Here is a 23,164-nt window from a genome sequence, read left to right as displayed (position 1 = left end):
CGGGAGCCGGGCCGCCCACACGGGAGCGCCTTCCAGCCCCGCACCGGGCCGCCCACACGGGAGCGCCTTCCAGCCCCGCACCGGGCCGCCCACACGGGAGCGCCTTCCAGCCGGGAGCCGGGCCGCCCACACGGGGGAGCCCCGCACCGGGCCGCCCACACGGGAGCCCCAGCACCGGGCCGCCCACACGGGAGCGCCTTCCAGCCCCGAGCCGGGCCGCCCACACGGGAGCGCCTTCCAGCCGGGAGCCGGGCCGCCCTCACAGGAGTGTCTCAGCCCCGCGCTGTCCACCCTCACCGGAGCGCCAAGTCGTGCCGCTGCCCGAACGCCGCCGCAGCTCGAAGACGGCCAGCCTCGCGTTGGTAAGTCCTGGCTGGCTCTACCTCCAGATCCTCGAGGTCGGTCGCAGGTTGGAGGTCGCCAGCTCCGCCATTAGGCCTCAGCTCAGACGGGGGAAGAGAAGGGGGATACGACAAGAAAGTCGCATTCCCCCGAAGGGAGAGACAGAAAGCCCTGTCCCCATCCCCATCCCCCCCCCCCCACACATAACACAACCTAATAACCAAATGTTTAACTGAACAAGACAAAAAAAAACAAGACAAAAAAGTTTCACAGCCGTTTCACAGCGCCGCCACTTCCGGAGAATGAAGTGGTATTGGCGTGAGTTTCTGAATCAGAGACAAAAATAGTAAAATTACAAAGAGGAACACAGCAGGGAGGAGGTAGAATGCAACCCATTAGATTGCGATGGATCTGGTGGTCAATTTTTGTTCAGATGTAAATAATGGATGATTTGGAATGGAATTTTGCATGTCCTCAAGAGACAGTGCCCTGCATTTCTTTGCTCAGATCTTTTTCCAGAACTGTGGTTGCTTTTTTTAAGTACTTCTTGGCAAACTGTAACCGGGCCATCCTATTTTTGCGGCTAACCAGTGGTTTGCATCTTGCAATGTGGCCTTTGTATTTCTGTTCATGAAGTCTTCTGTGGACAGTGGTCATTGACAAAACCACACCTGACTCCTGAAGAGTGTTTCTGATCTGCGGGTATTACGGCTCCTGTGATTGCAGGGGAAAGTGCCTGCAGAGAATCAGATTGGGTGGGGAGGGATGAGTGAACCAAGGAGTTGTAAAGGGATTGGTCTGCGGAAAGAGGTGGGGGCGGGAAGATGGGACTAGTGGTAGGGTTCACGTTCAAGGTGGAAGAAATGTTGGAGAGTGATGTGTTGTATGTGGAGATTGGTGGAATGAAAGGTTAGGATATAGTATGACAATGGCAGTAAAACATGGATCAGTGATGCAGTTCAAAAGTATGATGGTATAACTGCAGGGCATAAATGTAGTTTGGTGGTGTAGGCGCAGGGTAACAATGTGATGTAAAAGTTTTTTTTTACTGCAATGACAATGTGGGGTGGCAGAGGAGATGCACCTGCAAGTTGGTAGTATTTGGTGGTTGTATAAGGTAGTTTGACAGTGACTCAACTGAAGGAAAGAACTGGTATGACAGTAGTCTTTTTCTCTTATATGTGGGGATTTATCCATGAAAATTGTTAATATATATAGACAAATATAATTTTATTTTCTGTGTTTTGGAGTGGAAGAGGCTTAGTTTATCTTTAAATTGAATGACTAATCCCCATTTTCAACTCTCTGCCAATGACAGAGCTTGGAGTTGAGTCAAAGAACAGAGCCCAAGGCATTAATCATCACCTGGAAAAGAGGCAACTTAAAAATCATGGTTGGAGTATGACTTCTCTGTACATGCATTTCACTCGTAAGACTCTACTGGGAACAGGGCTAAGGAATTAAATCTATCTTTGATAAACTTGCATGGTCATCTTCTATCACCAATGGATCTTTTCTGCAAAACCTCTCAATTTCCAATTATCTGTCATAGAGTTAAGATTCATTTATATTCTTGCAATTAAATTTCTGGTGCGATGAAAAAACAATGAAATTAAGCATGATTATTTCCCATTATAGTGTATACTTGATATGCACACACTGTACATCTCAATATCTTTATGGGAAAATGTGCTTCATACACAGTCAGATCTCCATAATCCATTTTCTCCTGTTGTTTGCTCCATTACTAATGTACACCTCATTTCTTCCATGGTTAACCTGTGCAAATCATACTTTTCAATCTAGTTCATGGCTATAATTTCAGGGCCTTATGAATCCCTGCACTGATAGGTTGAAGAAAATTCAGCAGCCTTCAGTCAGCAAAATTTGGAAGCTTTATACCAAATGTGGAAGCAAACCTTTAGTTATCCCACTTGGGGACATATATCCAATTAATTTTCTTCCAGTAGCAAAATCAGACTGCCAGGGGTTGAGCAATTTAGTGCCAGAGCATTGGATTAACAGATCTGACTGTTGAATCTTTTGCATTTCAAAAGTCCATCTATGGACAGATCATGCCGGGATAATTTAGAATGGTAACATTCTAATGTTTTGTTCTGGTCTGTATAAATAATGGCTTTTTATTTTTCTTGTTTCAAAATTAGATGTGAAAGACAACTCTTTCAGCCGTTCCCGCAGTTCCAGTGTTACCAGCATTGACAAGGAGTCCCGAGAGGCCATCACTGCTCTTCACTTCTCTGAGACTTATACTCGAAAGGCAGACACGTGCACCTCACCTTGTTTGTGGGTTGGGACAACTCTTGGCACCGTACTGGTGATAGTACTGAATCTGCCACCTGGTGGAGAACAAAGACTTACCCAGCCAGTCATTGTATCTCCTAGTGGTAAGAACATTGGGACAATCATATTCCTAGCATACATACAATATAGAAAAGAGAAGAATAAAATGCTATAATGGTCCTATGAAGTACTTTGAGGCATTTTGTTAGGTTAAGGATGTTTTTGATATTCAGGTAATGGATTGGATCAGGAAAGGGAAGATGGGAGATCAGCATAAGAAATGAATGTTCTTTCACTCTGCTGCAACTCAAATTTTGGGGAAGGAGCCCTAAACCTAATATTTATGGGAGCTATTTTCACAAGCCTTTGCCATTTGAATATACCAAGTTATGGTATGGTTGGGAACTGGCTTTCTTCACAGAGCATGGCTTTCCAGTGTATGCTGCCTCAAATACATGATGGTCTCATTCATAGCGCGACATGCTTTCCACCTCAACTGTAGATTTTTCCAAATTTGTACCAGTCACAACAAAATTTGATATGGGAGCAACAGTAGTATTCTACATTCTCTTCCAAATGGTTCTCAGAGATCCAATTGTTATCCTTCCAAGCTGTGAAAAATCTGTGCAATTTTCAACTTCTTGTGCTTCTTTATGAGCTTCATTGTACAGCAAATTAATCTGACATTTCCAAGCCACCCGAGACTATTTTCTCTTATAACCGTTCCCATAAATGACAAAACAGCTAAATTTTAGCACGTAAATATTTGTCTCATCTTTTCACATTAGAAACATAGAAAATAGGTGCAGGAGGAGGCCATTCGGCCCTTCGAGCCAGCACCGCCATTCATTATGATCATGGCTGATCGTCCCCTATCAATAACCCGTGCCTGCCTTCTCCCCATATCCCTTGACTCCACTAGCCCCTAGAGCTCTATCTAACTCTCTCTTAAATCCATCCAGTGATTTGGCCTCCACTGCCCTTTGTGGCAGGGAATTCCATAAACTCTCTGGGTGAAAAAGTTTTTTCTCACCTCAGTCTTAAATGACCTCCTCTTTATTTTAAGACTGGGGCCCCTGGTTCTGGACTCGCCCAACATTGGGAACATTTTCCTTGCATCTAGCTTGTCCAGTCCTTTTATAATTTTATATGTTTCTATAAGATCCCCCCTCATCCTAAACTCCAGTGAATACAAGCCTAGTCTTTTCAATCTTTCCTCATATGACAGTCCCGCCATCCCAGGGATTATTTGATGAATTTTACAGAAGCATCTATTGTAAAAGTATTAACCTACCGGTTATGTGAATGTTTAAGAAAGAAGGATATGTGAATGTAGTGATTATTATTATCCCCCCCCCCCCCCCCCCCCCCCCCAAAATATTCCTCATTGAAATACGTTCATAAGCCAAATAATGGTATGCAAATGTTGGCAGAATTGGAGTGGTCTGATAAATTATGAGAAGTTGCACTCAGTTGAGAAATCATGTCTTGTTATCAGTTTACCACGAGTTGCCACCAGCAAGTACAAAATAGATTGGATACTACTTTTTCTAATAGATTTTTTTTTCAAAGAGAAGTTCTGTTTGCATTGCTTTCTATGCAGTGCTGTCAATGGTGAGAAGACGAAATAGAGAGGCCCAATAGAAATAGGGTTGACATGATAACCCTACCTTTCTCCATGTTCTCTCCGACTTACCGTCTGTTTCTGGCATTTTAAGATTTCCAACATTTACAGTACTTTCCTTTTTCTGATACAATGTCATATAGCATGTTGTGTATATTTAATGGAAAGAAAGAGCTAGCATCTAACTACAGGTCACCGTTACACTGTGTACTTTGTAGACCTTGTCACCCTTAATATAATTTAACAGTATGTTTTGTAATCTTATACAGGGACTATATTGAGACTAAAAGGAGCAATGTTGCGAATGGCATTCTTGGACACCACAGGAAGTCTCATCCATCCAGCACATGATCCTTGGAAAGAACCAAATATTCAGGAGGAGAAAGATGAGAAAGATAAATGTAGGAAACTGAGACCTGTATCTGTCTCCCCTTCATCCTCTCAGGAAATAAGTGAAACCCAATATGCAGTGATATGTTCAGAAAAGCAGGCAAAGGTTATCTCACTGCCATCCCAAAACTGTGTTTATAAACACAACATAACTGAAACATCGTTTGTTCTTCGTGCTGATATTGTGGGACTGAATGGGAGCACCTGCCTTGCATGCTTCTGTGCCAATGGACATATCATGACATTCAGGTAATTGAAATAGTGCTAAGAAACTGATTGTATCTGGATGCATCATGGTGTCTACAATGCACAAGCTAAGACGTTTAATCACATGGTAATACTTTGAAAAAGTACTGAAGGCTTTATTGGCTGAAATTAATTTGTTTTGAAAGATTTTTAAAGAATTGTAATTTTGAGTGTGGTTCAGCTCTGCTCATTTGCAGTACACATGTTCATGAGATAGCAGGTATGGTTTCATCACATGCTCCAGTTCCACAAGCTCATGTTGTTCAGTCTTGTAAGAGGTGACATTCTTTGAATGATGCTTTAAACTACACTGCGAGTGCTTGTTAACCAGTAATGATCGCTCAGATAACAACATCCAAAGACATGACATGTTTGCGGAACTTCACTGAATCAGTTGGTCATTTAGCACCGGCAACAGCAAAAATATTTTTAAATTACTTAATTGAGGATTGTGATACTTTACAAATCGAGCTATTTTTCCTCAGTGCTTAAATAAATGACCCCCAAAGTCTCAGAAGGAATAAATTGTACTTGAACAACACAGAATTTTCTTTCCACCACACTGTGATGGTGCACATGATTGGCTGTAGCTGTTCGCTCAAAGCTATTAATTCTCAGTGCCTTAATGTTCATAAATTTCCTTTTTACTTTAAAAACTAACTTTCCAGGAAGTTTTCAGTGTTTATCTTCAAAATATTGGTTGAATGTTAAAAATTGCTTTCTCTACAGAGGAACTCTTACAATGTGTTTAGTCAAAAACATCCCCTTTGCATTAACGACACGTTCTCCTACATCTGTTTGATGGTAGCAAATTGAGTAATGCACTTGATATGATTCCCTATCAGCGTCCTACTCTAGGCACACCTCTTCACATTTCCAGTGGGCTACGGCCTGTGGGGGCCCTCTTTGCCTCATTCCTCCTGCTCCAAGTTCCAAGTCCTGACACTCAGGCAGTTTCACTGCCATCTGCTAGTCTTCATCGCCTGCCGCTGCCCAGCAGTGTCCCGCGTGGTTGCCATGTGCTCTTGCTGCTTGTGTTGACTGAGAAGCTAAAGTTTATTTAACATTGATAACATCTTTGTGCATTTATAAATTATTTCACATCTTGAGAAGTATGAGCAGAATAATTGTACAGAAAGAATGAACTAATGAAGAGTTTATCACCAACAATCAAATGTTTGTGCAAAAGTTAGGTCATTAATTAATGTTATTTGATTTTTTTTAAACAGTCCACTATTTATCTTAGCATATATTGTACTTGGTAATGCTGCAAGAAATCTGTTCAAATGTTAAGTGTAATGATCAAAAGTCCTTTACGGAGAGCTCGCTCCACACTTTTAAAATCTCTTCTTTCCCATGGATGCACACCAAGGTGCAACAGTTTGGTTTGGGGGAAAAAGGTAACATAGAGTTTGATGACTCCTGTGGATGAAACATCAGGTTTAATCTGCTTTGTTTATCTTGAATCTGGGTTTACCATTATGTTGGGAGGGCTTGAGAGTGTTGGAGCAGTCTCCAAGACTAATGTGTCAGAAGGTGCAAGCAATGATAGGGTACAGAGAACCATGCAGAGTACAGCGTACATGCAATGCTTCTGAACTAAGGGTGCATGGAATGTGTTGATAGAAAATCTTTGTTCATTATCACCTTTAACTTTGGCCTGTGCAATATTGTGAATTATGAAGTTGATCTGGTAGGCTTTCATTTCCCAGTGCTGTAAATTAATATTGATGTAATGTAAAAAAAAAATGTTATATGAAGTACAGGTACCTGTAAAATAGAAAGAAGATGCTAAAAGCACCTTGATACTTGGGCAGTGTCAATAGCGAGAGTCCCTCTTGACTTCGCTAATATTTCAAATCAATGAACATCAATCGGTTAAGGAAGAAAAATGCTAATTTCTTTTGAATAGTCGGCTCAAGCACACTAAACCAAATTGCAACCTGTACTGTGATGTTAGAATATAGAATGAACAGATTAGTGAAATAGTCAAATTCGCCAATACAATTTAAAATATTTAATTCTATTATAGGCTGTTTTGATCTAGTGAAATCGCACTAGCTGAGTAGCAGTGTTGTAAAAATGTACCTCTACATGGAGCCCAGTTTTCCTTACTAATCACAATTATTTTACCGCTATTTTTATTCAAGACTTTGACCATTACACTTAAACGCGTGTATTTCTGATTGATTGTGCCTCGTCAAGTAATTGAGGTCACAGTGACAAAGACTTTAAGGAAAAAGAAGAAAGCCACTCTTAAACATAGTAAATCATTATATGACCAACTGTTTTTTTGCCAAAATTTTCCACTAAGACTTATGATGCATGTTGAAGTTGCATGTCATGGACATGCCATCTGTTACAGGTAATGTAGTGTTTTAACATGGTGTATCTCTTGCAGGGAGTATAGTTGATATAGGTTATATGTACAGTAATGTATAGTACAGTGTGCTGCAGTGTCATGAACCTGACATGAGTGAATCTGATAAAGGTGTTCAAATGGTAAAATGTACCTGCTGCAGATGTATTTGTCATGAATTATATTAGGTAATGAGTATTGTCAGGTCCAGTCAAACTTTATATACTACAATAATCTGATACATGTGTATATATAGTTCAGTGTATCTGATTAGAGATACATGAAAACATTACTGAGAATTTAGTGCCAGTCCAATATGTCTGGTACAAGTAATACATGAATTGCATAGTAAAACCTTGATGAGGTAATGACCATTCAAAATCTAAGTGTAATACAGCACTGAAACAGGTCCTTCAGCCCATCAAGTACATACCAACTGAGATGCCCAACTAGGTTAGTCCCATTTGCCCAGGTTAAGTCCATATCCCTCTAAACCGTTGCTATCCATGGACTTGTCCAAATGTGTTTTAAACCTTATTATTGTACCTGTCTCAACCACTTTCTCTGGCAGCTTGTTCCAGATACACCGCACCTTCAGTGTGAACACGATGACCCTCGGGTCCCTTTTAAATCTTTCCCCTCTCACCTTAAATCTGTGCCCTCTAGTTTTTGATTCCCCTTCCTTTGGTGGTGGTGGGGAAAACTGTGGGCATTCAACTTATCTATGCCCCTCATGATTCTATAAGGTCACCCTGGGTCTCCTATGCCCCAAGGAGTGAAATCCTTACCTGCCCAACGTCTCCCTATAACCCAGTAATCAATTCCTGGCAACATTCTTGTAAATCTTTTTTGTACTGCTTTACAGCACAAGTAATTTGGTACAAGTACAGGGGCGGAAATCGCTATCAAAACATGGGGGGTCACAATTTCTTGATGGCCGCACGCACATGCACACACATGCGAGGCTTCGGCCGTGGACCCTGTGGAAGATAACATCGGAACTAACCTGGTTGGTGACCGACTCCGAACTCCAGCAACAGCAGCTTTGTCTGCCCTGAACAGGGGCTTTGTCGGCCCATTCGCAGGATCTTCCATCGCCCGGCGGGGGCTTCAACATCGGGAGCCTCAATCACCTCGACACAGCAATTTGACCGCGGGGCAATGGAAGATCCTGCGGCCGATTTTAAGCCGCGCCGGGCGATGAAAGGCCCCGCGAACGGACCGATTCACGCTCCGCTCTATGATCTTTGCTCCACCAGGACGTCTCTCTCCTCCAATCACTGCGCTCTATCCTCAGTCCCAACCCCCTACTTCCGCCTCTGACCGTCATCTCCCTCCTCCAATCATCACGATGAATCATCATGTCCCCCCTCCTCACTGCCAGCTGACTGACATCTCTCTCGTCCAATCGGCGCCCTCGATCATCAGTCCCCACCCCCCCCACCTGTCTCACGGAAAGTGGAGATTTTTAATAGTTTTTTTCACCGAATTTCAAAATCCGGATTATGAATCAGGATTACGGAGATGGGGAGGATTGTCCCCCACCTCTCAAAACATGGAGGGGACGTGTGTGATCTCCCGTTTCCCCCCCCCTGTCCCCCGGGAATTCTGTCCCATGCAAGTACTGCATTTAGTATTGTAGATTTGATACAAGCCATGTACATTGGGATTATGTTTTTACTACATTGGATGTGTCTCAAGGGCTGTGGGTCTAGTCCCGAGAGCTTGAAAATAATACAAGAAATGTATTTAGAGTACCGTATATGCCATGTACTTATTTTGGAAGAGATGTGCACATTTTTATGTGGCCTACCAAAGTTCCATAGAATTTGATCAGATATCACTATTAGTATTCTTATTATATTCAAGAAAGGTGGGAGACCAGAAGCAGGAAATTGTATGTCAGTTAGCCTGATATCTGTTATTGGGAAATTCAGGAGTCCATTATTAAGGAAATAGTCGAAGGATGTTTAAAAACTGTGATACAGTAAAACCGAGACAACATGATTTTATGAAGGAAAAATCAAAATCATATTTGGGAAATTTATTATAGTTCTTAGAGGATATTTACCAAGCATCGTGATGTAGCATCATTGCTGCGAGCCTGACAATTCCCGGGACCTGGGTACAATCCTTATCTGAGATGCTGTCTTTATTCTCCCCAATGCCATGTAGTTTTGTCTTGCATCCAAAAGGTAAATTGGTCACTGTGAATTACACCATAGTGAAATTAAGTGTTGTAAAGTGGTGGCCACTTGAGATTGAATAAATTGCGGGGCAACAGACAGTAAAAAAAAAAGGGAATATGACTGATGGTGGTTGATGTGGACCAGATGGGCTGAATGTTCTCCTGTACCTTAATAAACAACTAATAAATCTTAATAATGAGTAGGATAGTTAAAAAGGAAGCTCATGGATGTAATGTTTTTTTAATTTTCAGAAGACATTTAATAAGGTGCCACATAAATTAACTATGAGAGCTCAAGGCATTGTTGATAAAATATAAGCATGGTTAACCTCCAGAAAACTAGGTCAAAATAAATGGATCAATTTTAGGTATATAATCTGTAACTCGTACTAAGAAAATCAATGCTAGAGCCTCAGCCATTTGCGTTCAATATTAATTATTTAGGCAAAAGAGACAAATGTTATAGCAATACACCAAAAAGATGAGAAAGCATGTAATGAGATGGGTACAGTGCCAAAGGCCAGGGTTCGATCCTGCTACATGTTCTGTCAGCATTAACTTTGTATGTTCTCCCTGTGACCGCATGGGTTTTCCCTGTGTGCTCCGGTTTTCTCCCGTATTCCAATGATGTGCAGGTTTATCGGATAATTAGCCTCTGTAAAGTTAACAGCTTTGTAATTAATAACAAAAACAGGATATTGTGTAAAAGAAGCGAGAATGCATAATACTCTAGTACAGAGGGATCTGGTACCCTCGTACGAGAAGCCAAAGTTAGCTGGCTAAAACAGCAAGTAATTTGGAAGACAAGTAAAATGTCGACCCTTATTGCCGAATAAAGATTTGCAGCAACTGTACAGGGCAATGGTGAAATATCTGGAATACTCCTTTAGGAGATGTGTACGTGCAGTTCAGAGAAAGTCAGATTGCATTCTAGAATAAAGGTATTGTTTTATGAGAAACAATTCAACAGCTATTGATTTGAGGAATGAACAATAGTTTCATTAAAGTGCATGAGATTGTGAAGGAGTTTCAGAGATACATGCTAAGATGTTTCCTCTTATGGGGGCAACTATAAACTGAGGGGCATCATTCCAGAATAAGTGGTAGCCTATTTCGGATGGAGATGAGGAGGAATTTTTCATCTCATAAGCCATTGAAATTCGCTATCTCAGAGAGTTGTGAGGAGTTGGGTCTTTAAATATATTCAAACTTTAGATGGATAGTTTTCTATCTATAGCAAATTTTATAGGTTATGGGCAGAATACAGAAATGTGGACAGACCTAAGACCAAGATGATCAGATGGTCACCAGGCCTATTCCTTCCATGCCGAACATCTGCACCAATGACCATGAATATTATGGTAATGTGAATATAGCTCAGTTGGGCTATGTCCATATAATACATTCTGTATACAGGTAATTTGTATGAAGGAAAATGGGTCTAGTATAGGTAATATAGATATAGGTCAGTACAAATATATAACTAGGTGCATGTGTAAACTACTTGGTATCGACAAGGTACATGTGTGGAATCAACACATGTGCTGTATGGTGCACATTTAGCATAACTTGAATATTCATTAAAAATATATGTAAGAAAAGAGGTCATTTGGCCAATCATGCCATGCCAGCCAATAAATGAACTGTGTAGGTTATGCACCCTCCCCACTCAGTCCATTGCCTCTTGAAATGATCATCAGGAATCTTTTTTTAATGAAATCAACTTCGTTTTTATTTTTGCAGTGAGCCTGTTTTTAATATAATATCACTCTCACTTTATCTTGTATCCTGTGAGCGTTTACTCAACAGGTCAAGACAATCATCGTGTGAAAATTCATAAAACTACTTCATGGATCTTCCTTATTAAATCCCCTCAAAAATTAATTTGTTAATTGGATACAATCTTCTCTGAAAAAATTCATGCTGATTAACCTGAGCTCTTCTAAATGTAATTTCCAATTTATTTTCCATTATTTTTATCGCACCATTGTTGGGCTAGCTGAGGTGCTTTATCCCTTTATACCCAACAGCAGCACAATGGCAATCTTCCAGTCCTCTGAATAATGCCAGAACCCAAAGAGTATTGGCAACACTGTTTCCATTCTTGCTTTCCCCAAGAGCCTGATATACGTTTTTACCTGAGCATAGTGACCTATCCTTTTTTAAGATCCTTGACCGTTTAATTTGTCCTTTGTCAGTGTTTATCATTTGTAATACTTGACATTCTTCCTCAAAATCTATATTTGTTTCTGCTATGTGGGAACTTAGAACATTAAGTCTTCTTTCACATGCAAGGTTATTTTTCTGGTTTCCAGTATTATCATATCCTGCTTTTTCAGCTTGTTTTCTTTCATGTATTTATGGAACATCTGTGTTTTCCTGCCAATTATTTTTATGCAGCATCTTTGCCTTACTCATTTCCTTTTTTACTTTCACTCACACCTCTTGTAGGCTTTCTGCAGTACTGAGCTCTGGATATCCGTCATAACCAGTGTAAGAAGGAACTGCAGATGATGGTTTAAACCGAAGATAGACACTAAAAGCTGGAGTAACTCAGCGGGAAGAGTCTCGACCCGAAACGTCACCCATTCCTCCTCGCCATAGATGCTGCTTGGCCCACTAAGTTACTCCAGCTTTTTGTATCTATCCATCACAACCTTTTCTTCTTTTGCCTTCTACTCTGTATGCTTCTTGATACCTGCTGAAGTTGTCTAGATTAAGGATTGAGGTTTACAACTTTATTTTATTGGGGACACTCGCTATAAATAACTTCCTTGATTGCATCCCACTGCCTTGAAACTAATTTACATTCACATAGGTCCTTCTAGTCCAATTTTGATGTTATAGTTCAGCTTTGTAAAATTGATGATATCAAAATTAAAAATTATACTTAGTGTTATTCAAGAGGTGGCATTTGGTCCATCAGCAGAACAATCCCATCAGGTCCATTCATTATTAATTTATAAACCTGGCATGCTGCATGCTCATCCAATCCCCTCATCTGATTTTTTTTATTTTGCAGCTTATCAAGATTGGATAATTTACATTAGACAATTAACCCCCACCTTTGATATACGTCATGAAACCTGGGCCTCTAGGTAAAACACATATGGTCATAGAGAGAATATGCATTCTGTATAGAAAGCACCCAAGATCAGAACAAAGTTAAGTTCCCTAAAGCTGAGCTAACAACACTGTTAGGGCACTTTTTCTCTGTCTCTTAACACTAAATACTAAAACAAACTGAATTATAATGGCAGCCTCCAAGATGCTTTCTCATTGCCAACTTCTCAATTTGCAGGTTTGCTCAGTAAAACTACTTCTAGCTCTGTCTTGTTGGGCTAGTTACGCAGAGATTAAGAAAGCATTCAAATAGGTGTCAAGAATTCAGCATATTCTATGCCTTTTAACACTGTTATTGTCCCGGCTGCTCATAAGATCATGTGATCATAAGATCATTCGGCCCATTGTCTACGCCATTCAATCGTGGCTGATCTATCTCTCCTCCTAACCCCATTCTCCTGCCTTCTCCCCATAACCTCTGACACCCGTACTAATCAAGAATCTATCTATCTCTGCCTTAAATATATCCACTGACTTTGCTTCCACAACCTTCTGTGGCAAAGAATTCCACAGATTCAACACCCTCTGACTAAAGAAATTCCTTCTCATCTCCATCCTAAAATAACGTCCTTTAATTCTGAGGCTATGACCTCGAGTCCTAGACTCTCCCACTAGTGAAAACATCCTCTCCACATCCACTCTATCCAAGCCTTTCACTGCTCTGTACGTTTCAATGAGGTCCCACCCTCATTCTTCTAAACCCCAGCGACTCCCCTCTTGGTTTACATAAGGTCCCACCCTCATTCTTCTAAACCCCTCCACCACTCCCCTCTTTTTTGGCCACATAAAACATGTATGTTTTCTAACTTTTCCCAGTAGTGAGAAAGGTAATTGAGAAAGGTAATTGATATGACACATTGACCTTTTTTCTTCACAGGTGTGCTTGATTTGCTGAGTATTTCCAGCACCTTGTTTTATTTCAAACTGTTTCCTTTATCCACTCTTTGCTCCTTTGTGTTTCAAATTTGTTTTTGAATTCTGAATTCCCACATCCTGTTTTGCCTCTTTATTATCAGGTTCCCACCCTCTCTCCTAATAACACCACTAAACTTCTCAGTCAGGATATTGGTCCAAGTCCTGTTGAGATACAACTCCACTATTTTGTACAGATCTAACACTCTCTCACAACCAGACTCGGTGCTCAAGAATCAAAAGCTTTCCCTCTTGCACTATGTGACTATTTTTGAAATCATTGATCACAGCAACTGAGATCATTTCTTAGTTTTAATCTCCTGGCATCTTGTAATGTACATCAGCGGTTTCATTTTCTGTCATAGTACATGACCTTTGGCTTTTCAAACACCCTTCTAAGAGTGCTGTACACTTGCTCAGTTACCTCTTGACTCTACCACCATGGAACCAACACACTACCCTGAAATCACATGTGTGACTATTGAATCTCCCGCCCATTTAGCTCCTCACTTCTTTCTCCCCTCATCCGAAAAAACCAAATTTCACATGGTGCCACCGATGTGACTCCGGGCTGAAATCCCTTGATGGACCAAAAGATTTTACAAAAGTCAAAGGTGAATAGTGACCCTGGTGTACTCAGTAGCATCTGCCTGGCACTCCTGATCTTGCTATAATGATCCAACCTTCCCCTCTGGTGATGAGATGTCTGTCCTCAGCAGAGGCCTCAGCTTTTTACCCCTGCACCCACACCTCAATGAGTTCCAAACCCACCATGACATTGTGCTCTCCTTCTGTTGACGACTACTCTGTCTGTTTCTTTGGAAAGGAATACCTGCCCAACCCATCTCCCCCCATTAATGAACTTTCCCCTTCTCCAACACTGATCTTCCTCTTGGACACCAACTGCCTTGTATCCTCTATCTTGAACTTTTTATTTCTGACTGCCCCCACAACATTGACTGTCTTGACATCTCCGTCCCTTCACCAGCTCCAGTCTCATCCCCTCCAAACATGCAGCCCTCCACTCACTCTACACCATTCCCAAACCTGCACATAAGAGTGTTGCCGATGTAGTGTTTGGCCTTTACCTTGCTGAGGCTAAGAAACACCTCTTAGACACCTCCACGTATATCCCCCTTGACCATGACCTTGCCAATAAACAACAGCCCACTGTCTCCCACCCTCTCTCTGCAGATTCTGATTTGTAAGGTGACCACCTTCTGAATCATTCTGAATACGTAACATTGTTGGAAAATATTGAATGGGTTGGACAGTGGATATAGACAAAGAAATGGTTAAACTTTCAAGCTCTTCAAAAGCTAAAATCAAATCAAAAAACTTCTACATTGGAGAAATCAAATGCAGATTGGATGACCACTTTTGCAGAATGCCTCTCAGTCGGAAGGGTAATCCTGAGCTTTTAATTTCCCCATGAACTCTGACCACCATATTTGTCCTTTAACACTACTGCAACACAGACTACCGTAATAAACTCTTAAAACTCTATTTCATTTTCCAACGAGGCACAGTACAGCCGAAAGATGCAATATTGAATTGAACAGTTGTAGATATCCAACCTTTCAATGCTGTATCAGAACCGTCTTTACTGATGAAAGGCCATCAAACTGCAGCATTAGCTCAGTTTTATTCTCTCTCCACAGATACTGCCTGACCTGAGTATTTTCAGCATTCACTTTTATTTCAGATTTTCAACAACTGCAGTATTCTAGACTTCATAGATCCAGCATTATTTATTTCCCCTTTCATTCTCATCTGGCTTCATTCATTGCCTGATTCCAATTCCTCCAAACAGATTATTTGCAATTAGTGAACTTTCACCACCCTATTCAGGCAGCGGCATGGCCAGCCTCATAGTCTCTCTTGGTTTCAACCCTGTTACAGATATTCCCTTTTGTTCTATCCACCATTCCACCTCTACAACTTAAAACTGTTTGATTTCAAACTTTTCCTGGTTCTGATGATAGGTCATTAACCTGAAACATTTGCTTCTCTCTCTCCACAGATATTGCCTGGCTTGTTGACTTTCAGGATTCTTTTTGTTTTTTTCAACATTTATTTTTGCTTCAGTGTTACTCGGCTTCACTAATGCAGTGACTTGCATTGGGTCCAAAATCAAATCTTGTGCTCTTCTAGTTGATGCCGCATGTATTTGTTCTTGAAAGCGAGATGTGCTTTATTTACCAGTCCCATTGAACTTACATTCAGTAGAGGAGCCCCGTCTTGCTTATTTACCAGAATAAAAAATAAAAATTATAACTCCCTTTCGCATCAATACTTTAGCAACACTGAACGTCAGTTTTTAATATAAGATTTCAGCAGTTCTCTTCTCCCAGTTTTCTTAATTTAACATACATCTTAACTTAGAAAGTCAAATCTATGAAATAGGTATGTGCGTAGTGTATAACATATTTGCATTGTGGAGCAGCTGGAGTTCCCAGTTGTGCTTGTGGTGGGATATCTGATCGAAGTAACTGTTTATTGTATAGTGTACTTTATCCAGGAAATACCATTCTTATATTTTGAACCAGAATATTCTGACTTTCTTTTGAAGCTTGCCAAGTCTTAGGCCACTGCTGGACGTCAATTATTTGCCACTGACCGATATGCGAATAGCTCGTACTTTCTGTTTCACCAATAACGGGCAAGCTCTATATCTGGTTTCACCCACTGAAATCCAACGCATCACCTATAGTCAGGGAACATGTGAGAATTTACAGGTAAGAATCTTTGAAATTATTTAAACATTGAAAACAGTCTTTACATTAGAATGCCAATATCACTTGTATTTCTCTATTTGTGTGCCATCTTATCATGTATCTGTGGAGGGAAATGGACTGACAAGGTTCCGGGTCGAGACCGTTCATCCAGACAAAGAGTAGAGGGGAAGTAGGCAGTATAAAAAGTCGAGGGAGAGATGTAGCAAGAATTACCAGGCTATAGATGTAGCAAGAATTAACAGGATATTGGTGAGGAGAGTTGACTGGCAGATAAGAGTCCAGTGGGCAAAGGAGGAGTAGCATGTTTAATTCAGATAAGTGTGAGTGTTGCATTTTGGGAAGTCAAACCAGGGCGGGTCCTTCACAGTGGAATGGTATGCCTCTGGGAACTGTTATAGAACATAAGCATCAAGGAGCACAAGTAGGTTACACAAAAAGGCTGGAGAAACTCAGCGGGTGCAGCAGCATCTATGGAGCGAAGGAAATAGGCAACGTTTCGGGCCGAAACCCTTCTTCAGACTGAAACTCCCGCTGAGTTTCTCCAGCCTTTTTGTGTAACCTTCGATTCTCCAGCATCTGCAGTTCCCTCTTAAACAAGGAGCACAAGTACATGCTTCTCTGAGAGTGGCATTGCAGGTACATAGGATGACGAAGAAGAATTTTGGCACATTGACTTCATCAGTCAGGGAATTAAGTATAAAAGTTGGGACATTATGTTATTTTGGCCACTTTACTATCGGAAAGATTCTATTAAACTGGAATGTGTGAAGAAAAGATTTACCAAGCTGTTTTCTTGGACTTAAGGGCCTTAGCTATGGGGAAAGATTGGGCAGGCCCAATCCTTGAAGCGTAGAACGCTGAGAGATGATCTTACAGAGTTGGATAAAATCATGAGGTGAATAGATGGGGTGAATGCAGAGTGTTTTTCCCAGAGTGGGGGGAATCAAGAACTAGAGAACATAGGTTTAAGGTGAGAGGGGAAAGATTTAATAGGAACTTGAGTGGTAACCTTTTTATACCGAAGGTGATGGATATATGGAATTAGTTGCCAGATGAATTCAATAAGGGAGGTACAATAACAACATTTAAAATACATTTGGACAGGTATATGGCTAGGAAAGGTTTTGAGGGATTTGGGCTAAACACAGGCTGATGGGGCATCTTGGAACACGTGGATGTCTTGAGGTAATAACGGCACAGATTATGGTTGAAATAGAAAGTGAACTGAGCCAGACAGTCAGTGTTTTTATGGAGGTGCATATTGCCATTACACAGGACAATAATCTGGGTGAAATGTGAGCCGTAGAGACCATGTCTTTAATCTTCCCATATTTATGCGATATCCACAAGTAGGGTGAGGTGCAGGTACATGGAAAAATCTTGCTTGCAGCAGCATCACAGGCACATACTCAAACACACAAAAAAATGAAACATTAATTATACACACATTGTATATTAAATTTCTAAAAGAAAGAAGACTGCAAAAAATAAAACAATCCCGCAAAAACTTTATTTGAAAAAAATAGTCCATGGTAGGTGGACTATTCTTCCATTGTCTGCCTAGGAATAGATTGTGCAGGTTGGTTCAAGAATTTGATTGTTTCAGGAAAGTAGCTGTTCTTGTATCTGGTGGTATGGGACAAGGCCTGTATTGCTGCCTGTTTGTAGCAACAAGTAGAGCGCATGGCCCAGATAGTAGGGACCCTTGATAGATGCCACTTTCTTGAGCAGCGCCTCACGTAGATGCTTTCGATAAACGGGATTGACCAGGCTCCACAACTCTCTGCAACCTTTTGTATTCCTGTACCAGGAATTGTCGTACCAGGCTACGATGCAACCAGTCATTCTACGATGTTAGTGCCTAGGAATTTGAAGCTGCTAAAGGGCCTGTCCCACTTGGGCGACCTAATCCTAATTCTGGCACGTTTGACCTCGACTCGTACTCGCAGCATGGTCGACACGAGGTCGTAGGAGGTCTTCGTAACTCTCCTTCATGCTTGAGAATGGTCTCCACGTACTCGAGGCCTCAGCTAGGTCGTGGCGTTTTTTTCAATATGTTAAGAAATGCCCGCGTGTAAAAAAAGGTTGCCATGGAAAAAATCTATACTTTTTTTACTCGTAGGTTTAGTCGTAGTAGGTCGGCATGTTAGTCATTGGTTATCAAGAGTAGTCGAAGGTAGTCGTAGATAGTCTTCATCATAGTCGAAGGGAGGTCGTCTTCACTCTCCACTATTCGTTGTCCAATTTTCCCGAAGTTAGTCATAGCTAGTCGAAGGAGATCTTCAACATGTCTTTGTTTCAAACTCTTCTAAACTCGCTAATTAGGTCGCCCAAGTGGGACAGCCCCTTCACTCTCTCCACGATTAACCACCACATGAAAACTGAAGCATGGTACAAAGTAGTCTATGTGAATCTTGTTTAATTGGCAGCCATTAATTGGAAATTGATTCGGTCATCAGATGATCTACCACCATGCTGATGTAATATAAGTGTTCTTCAGTAAGCATGCTAATGGTTCTCTTATGCAGGTATGTAAATGGAGAGCTCTTCCACCATTTATGTTTACCTGAATTGTACTTTCAATCCGAGGACTGCTTTTATTGACAAATGCTGATGGCATCTGCCTTTTTCGAAGCTCTTTATGACTTTGAAGTCACACTTGACCATCACCCAGTATAAATATAATTGCATACCACAGATTCTTCCCATAGGATACGCGGTGAAATAAAAACACATAGTGTGGAAATATTCAGCAGGTCAGGCAGGGAGTGCCTGCAGATAGAAACAGAATTAAAGTTTCAAAAGAATCATATGGACCAGAAGAGTTAACATTTTATTTCAAATCCTTTCTAACCTGTGAGCTATTTTTAACATTTTCTATTTTTATTTTGGATTTCTAATATCTACAGTTGTTTTGCTTAAAATGAAACGGCCTATGCTTAGCTTGTTAATCTGTTCAGATTTACTGACTGTACTCTCAAATTGGACTGGTCAAGGCAAACAGAATCCCAGCTCAAGGTTTTGAAAATATGATTATGCCAAAAATTAAGGGCATCATTCAAGACTTCCTTGCGAACTCTTCCATCCTAATCTTCTAATCTCATTCAAGGTTTCTGTCTCCATCCTCTAATGTTATTCAGGGCATACTAAACCTTGTACTGTATTATTGGAGTTCAAGGACAGTCCAGACCTTGCACTGAATTAATGGTGACAGACAAAAAACGCAATGCAGTAATTGTGTGAAAGGACAGTCTAATTCTCACACTGCACTAATGGTGTTATGATGAGTCTGAGTACAGGAGGGAGATTAATAATCTGATTAAACGGTGCCAGAACAATCTTGTTCTCAATGTTAACTGTTGACTTCAAGAAGGAAACACTGAAGATCCATGAAAATGGATCCATGAACCATAATGACTGGTTGCAGCATCACCTGGTTCAGTAACTTGAATGCCCAGGAACAAAGAAGCTGAAGAAAGTGGTAGACATTGTCCAGTCCATCACAGGTATTCCCACCATCAAAGGAATGTACAGGAGGCATTCCCTGAGCACATGTAGGGTGTTGACATGGATAGAAAATTGGCTGGCAGACAGGAAGCAAAGAATAGGAGTGAACGGGTCCTTTTCAGAATGGTAGGCAGTGGCGAGTGGAGTGCTGCAAGACTCGGTGTTGGGGCCGCAACTGTTTACCATATATATGAATGATTTGGAAGAGGGAATTAGGAGCAACACCAGCAAGTTTGCGGATAACACAAAGCTGGGTGAACTGTGAAGAGGATGTTAGGAGGTTGCAGGGTAACCTGGACAGGTTGAGTGAGTGGGCAGATGCTTGGCAGATGCAGTATAATATAGATAAATGTGAGGTTATCCACTTTGGCGGCAAAAACAAAGGGGCAGATTATTATCTCAGTGGGGTTAGGATAGGTAAGGGGGAGGTACAGAGTGACCTGGGTGTCCTTGTACACCAGTCACTCAAAGTTGGCGTGCAGGTACAGCAGGCAGTGAAGAAAGCTAATGGAATGTTGGCCTTCATAACAAGAGGATTTCAGTATAGGAGTAAAGAGGTTCTTCTGCAGTTGTATAGGGCTCTGGTAAGACCAAATCTGGAGTATTGTGTACAGTTTTGGTCTCATAATTTGAGGAAGGACATCCTTGTGATTGAGGCAGTGCAGCGTAGGTTCACGAGATTGATCCCTGGGACGGTGGGACTGTCATATGAGGAAAGATTGAAAAGACTAGGCTTGTATTCACTGGAGTTTAGAGGGATCAGGGGGGATCTTATAGAAACATATAAAATTATAAAAGGACTGGACAAGCTAGATGCAGAAAAAACGTTCCCAATGATGGACGAGTCCCGAACCAGGGGCACAGTCTTAGAATGAAGGAGAGGCTATTTCAGACTGAGGTGAGAAAAAAACATTTTCACCCAGATAGTTGAGAATTTGTGGAAATCCTTGCCACAGAGGGCAGTGGAGGCCAAGTCACTGGATGGATTTAAGAGAGAGTTAGATAGAGCTCTAGGGGCTAGTAGAATCAAGGGATATGGGGAGAAGGCAGGCACGGGTTACTGATTGGGGACAATCAGCCATGATCACAATGAATGGCGGTGCTGGCTCAAAGGGCCGAATGGCCTCCTCCTGCACCTATTTTCTATGTTTCGATATCATCAAAGACCTTTACCATCCTGGCCTCGATCTGATTTCGCTGCTATTATCAGGAAGAAAGTTCAGGGCCCTGAGAACCATGAACTCCAGATTCAAGAATGGCTTCATCCCATCAACCATCATGCTCTTGAACACTGCAGAACACTGATGACAAATTTAGCAACTGTGATCTATTTTTCTATTCTGTTTGTGTTTTTGGTTACTCTACAGATTTTGGTTTTGCGCTATTATAGTTTGATTATTATCATTGATTGTTGTAAATGTATTTGTTGCATTATGGCACTAATGGACCCGTTAAATCAGCATTAAGTAACAATTTCATTGCCCTGTTCCCGCTACATTCACAATAATTCTTGACACCCCCATTCAATTGAAACCTTCTATGGCAATCATTATTTTCGGGGGACTTGTTTAAACATGGTGTAGGTGTAATAATGTTGAGAAATTTTGTGCAATCTTTGCTGCGTGTAAATTGGATTCACTGCTGCTTACTCTACTCAAAGTGGTAAAGGCTTACCTTGAAATATGCCATGTTTAGATTTGGTAGGATAGAACACTGCTATTATTGGCAAGTCTGAATGTCAGATTTTTTCACCAGTAAAATAAAGGCTTAATAATGACAAAAGTTAGAAATGTAAAATTTTATCTATACTGCAGGTTCTTGTTTTATATTTAAAAAAATTAAAATGGTATTTCTAAATATTATTTTTACTAGGAAATGCTGGGAGAGCTGTTTACCCCTGTGGAAACACCAGATGCTCCAAACAGGGGGTTCTTTAAAGGGTTGTTTGGTGGTGGTGCCCAGTCACTGGACAGGGAAGAGCTTTGTAAGTACAATGGCATATTGACAAAACAAAAAGTGCACAGAAATCTTACTCTTTAGGTATATGCTGTCAAACAGTTTGTCTAAGGCTCCATTGATTTTCCTTGCTTTCAAGTGGGGGGGAAATGGTAAGTAAATTGTCTGTTCCTAGAATGCTTCGGTTTATGTATTATAATGGGGAAATAGGAAGAAACAAAGGTGAAAGAGATCAGCGCCATTAGGTTTGTGTATAAAATCCCAGTGATTTGTGAATGACTTTAGAGCACAAAGCATACATTAAAATGTAATTTCTGAACAATTACATTGCCATTTGCTAAATTCATGTATTTCATTTGACCTCAGCATTACATTTGATTTCTCTTATAAATGTGATTTTCTTTCCTACACCAGTTGGTGAATCTGTAGCGGGGAAAGCCTCGAGGAGCTTGGCCCAGCACATCCCAGGGACTGGTGGAATTGAAGGGGTCAAAGGAGCAGCATCTGGTGTTGCAGGAGAGCTGGCAAGGGCCAGGATAGCACTGGATGAAAGAGGGCAGAAACTAAGTGAGCTGGAGGAGCGAACGGCGGCCATGTTATACAGTGCCGATAATTTCTCTAAACATGCTCATGAGGTAAGATCTGCTCATTAGTTGCCAGAGTGTCCTTATGTTATGTCTTAATTCCAGATTTCCTAAGTTTGCAAATATAACTTTGAGTCACAACAATTCAAAAGTAATTCATTATCTCCAAAGTGCCCAGGGGTATCTGTGATTATGGTCGGTGCCATCTAATATCGATACTTTTTATCATTAACTAGGAACCAGTAGCCTTTTACATCATGGATTTAATACCCTTCTTATCTATTTCTTCTTTACTCTTCTCCCACCCCATAATAAAAAGTTAAATATTCAATACATTAATGACATAAGACCTGTTCTGTCATTTCTGCAAAAACAGTACTTGTTTTCATTTTACACATTGAAATTTGAATTGGGTTTAGGTCCATCAGTTGTCAGAATAAATGTATTTCTCTTCTCAAGATTAATTTTGCCATCCACTTATATCTTTATCTAAAATATCCTCCTAACATACATTTATCAATAGAACAAGTTGCTTTGATTTTGCTGAACAATGTGTGAAGCAGAACACTCCTATTAGTGTCCCTTCATACCTCAACCATGAAGACCGATATTTCCCCAGACTCGTGCATTTAAAAATGGTCTTAATTGCAGAGTAACTTTCAAGGTCCAGGGCATATGAAACACTTAACAGCCAATGAAATGCTACATGGTATAGTCAAATGCAGTAGCCAAGTTGTACACTATCAATGCAATAATGGCCATACAATATAAATGTTCTTAGTCTTAATTAAGTAATAAAGATTGTTCAAAGTAATGTCTTTGATACACATTTTCCCACAGTACTATAAAAAAGAAAAACTAAACCAAAACGATGGCAGGTCGAAAAGGCCAGTT

At 40.8% G+C, this 23,164-nt stretch overlaps 1 protein-coding gene across 6 annotated transcripts in view; it reads left to right on the top strand.

The window, feature by feature from the left end:
* The window catches only part of stxbp5a (syntaxin binding protein 5a (tomosyn)), a 235,648-nt gene that overhangs the window by 202,264 nt on the left and 10,220 nt on the right, over positions 1 to 23,164 (top strand). For 2 of the 6 annotated variants that reach the window (XM_055639037.1, XM_055639040.1), the window contains 6 exons: positions 1,661 to 1,771; positions 2,508 to 2,747; positions 4,537 to 4,906; positions 16,058 to 16,223; positions 21,603 to 21,714; positions 22,101 to 22,321. In XM_055639037.1, the coding sequence (XP_055495012.1) occupies positions 1,661 to 1,771; positions 2,508 to 2,747; positions 4,537 to 4,906; positions 16,058 to 16,223; positions 21,603 to 21,714; positions 22,101 to 22,321 (1,220 nt within the window). The remainder of the gene's footprint in view (positions 1 to 1,660; positions 1,772 to 2,507; positions 2,748 to 4,536; positions 4,907 to 16,057; positions 16,224 to 21,602; positions 21,715 to 22,100; positions 22,322 to 23,164) is intronic. The other 4 variants (XM_055639042.1, XM_055639041.1, XM_055639039.1 and 1 more) reach the window with 3 other exon arrangements.

The sequence above is a fragment of the Leucoraja erinacea genome, chromosome 8 (assembly GCF_028641065.1).
Source record: "Leucoraja erinacea ecotype New England chromosome 8, Leri_hhj_1, whole genome shotgun sequence".
NCBI classification, from domain to species: Eukaryota; Metazoa; Chordata; class Chondrichthyes; order Rajiformes; family Rajidae; genus Leucoraja; species Leucoraja erinaceus.
The sequence above is the reverse complement of the archived record's forward strand: the minus strand, read 5'-3'. Positions and strand labels throughout refer to the sequence as shown.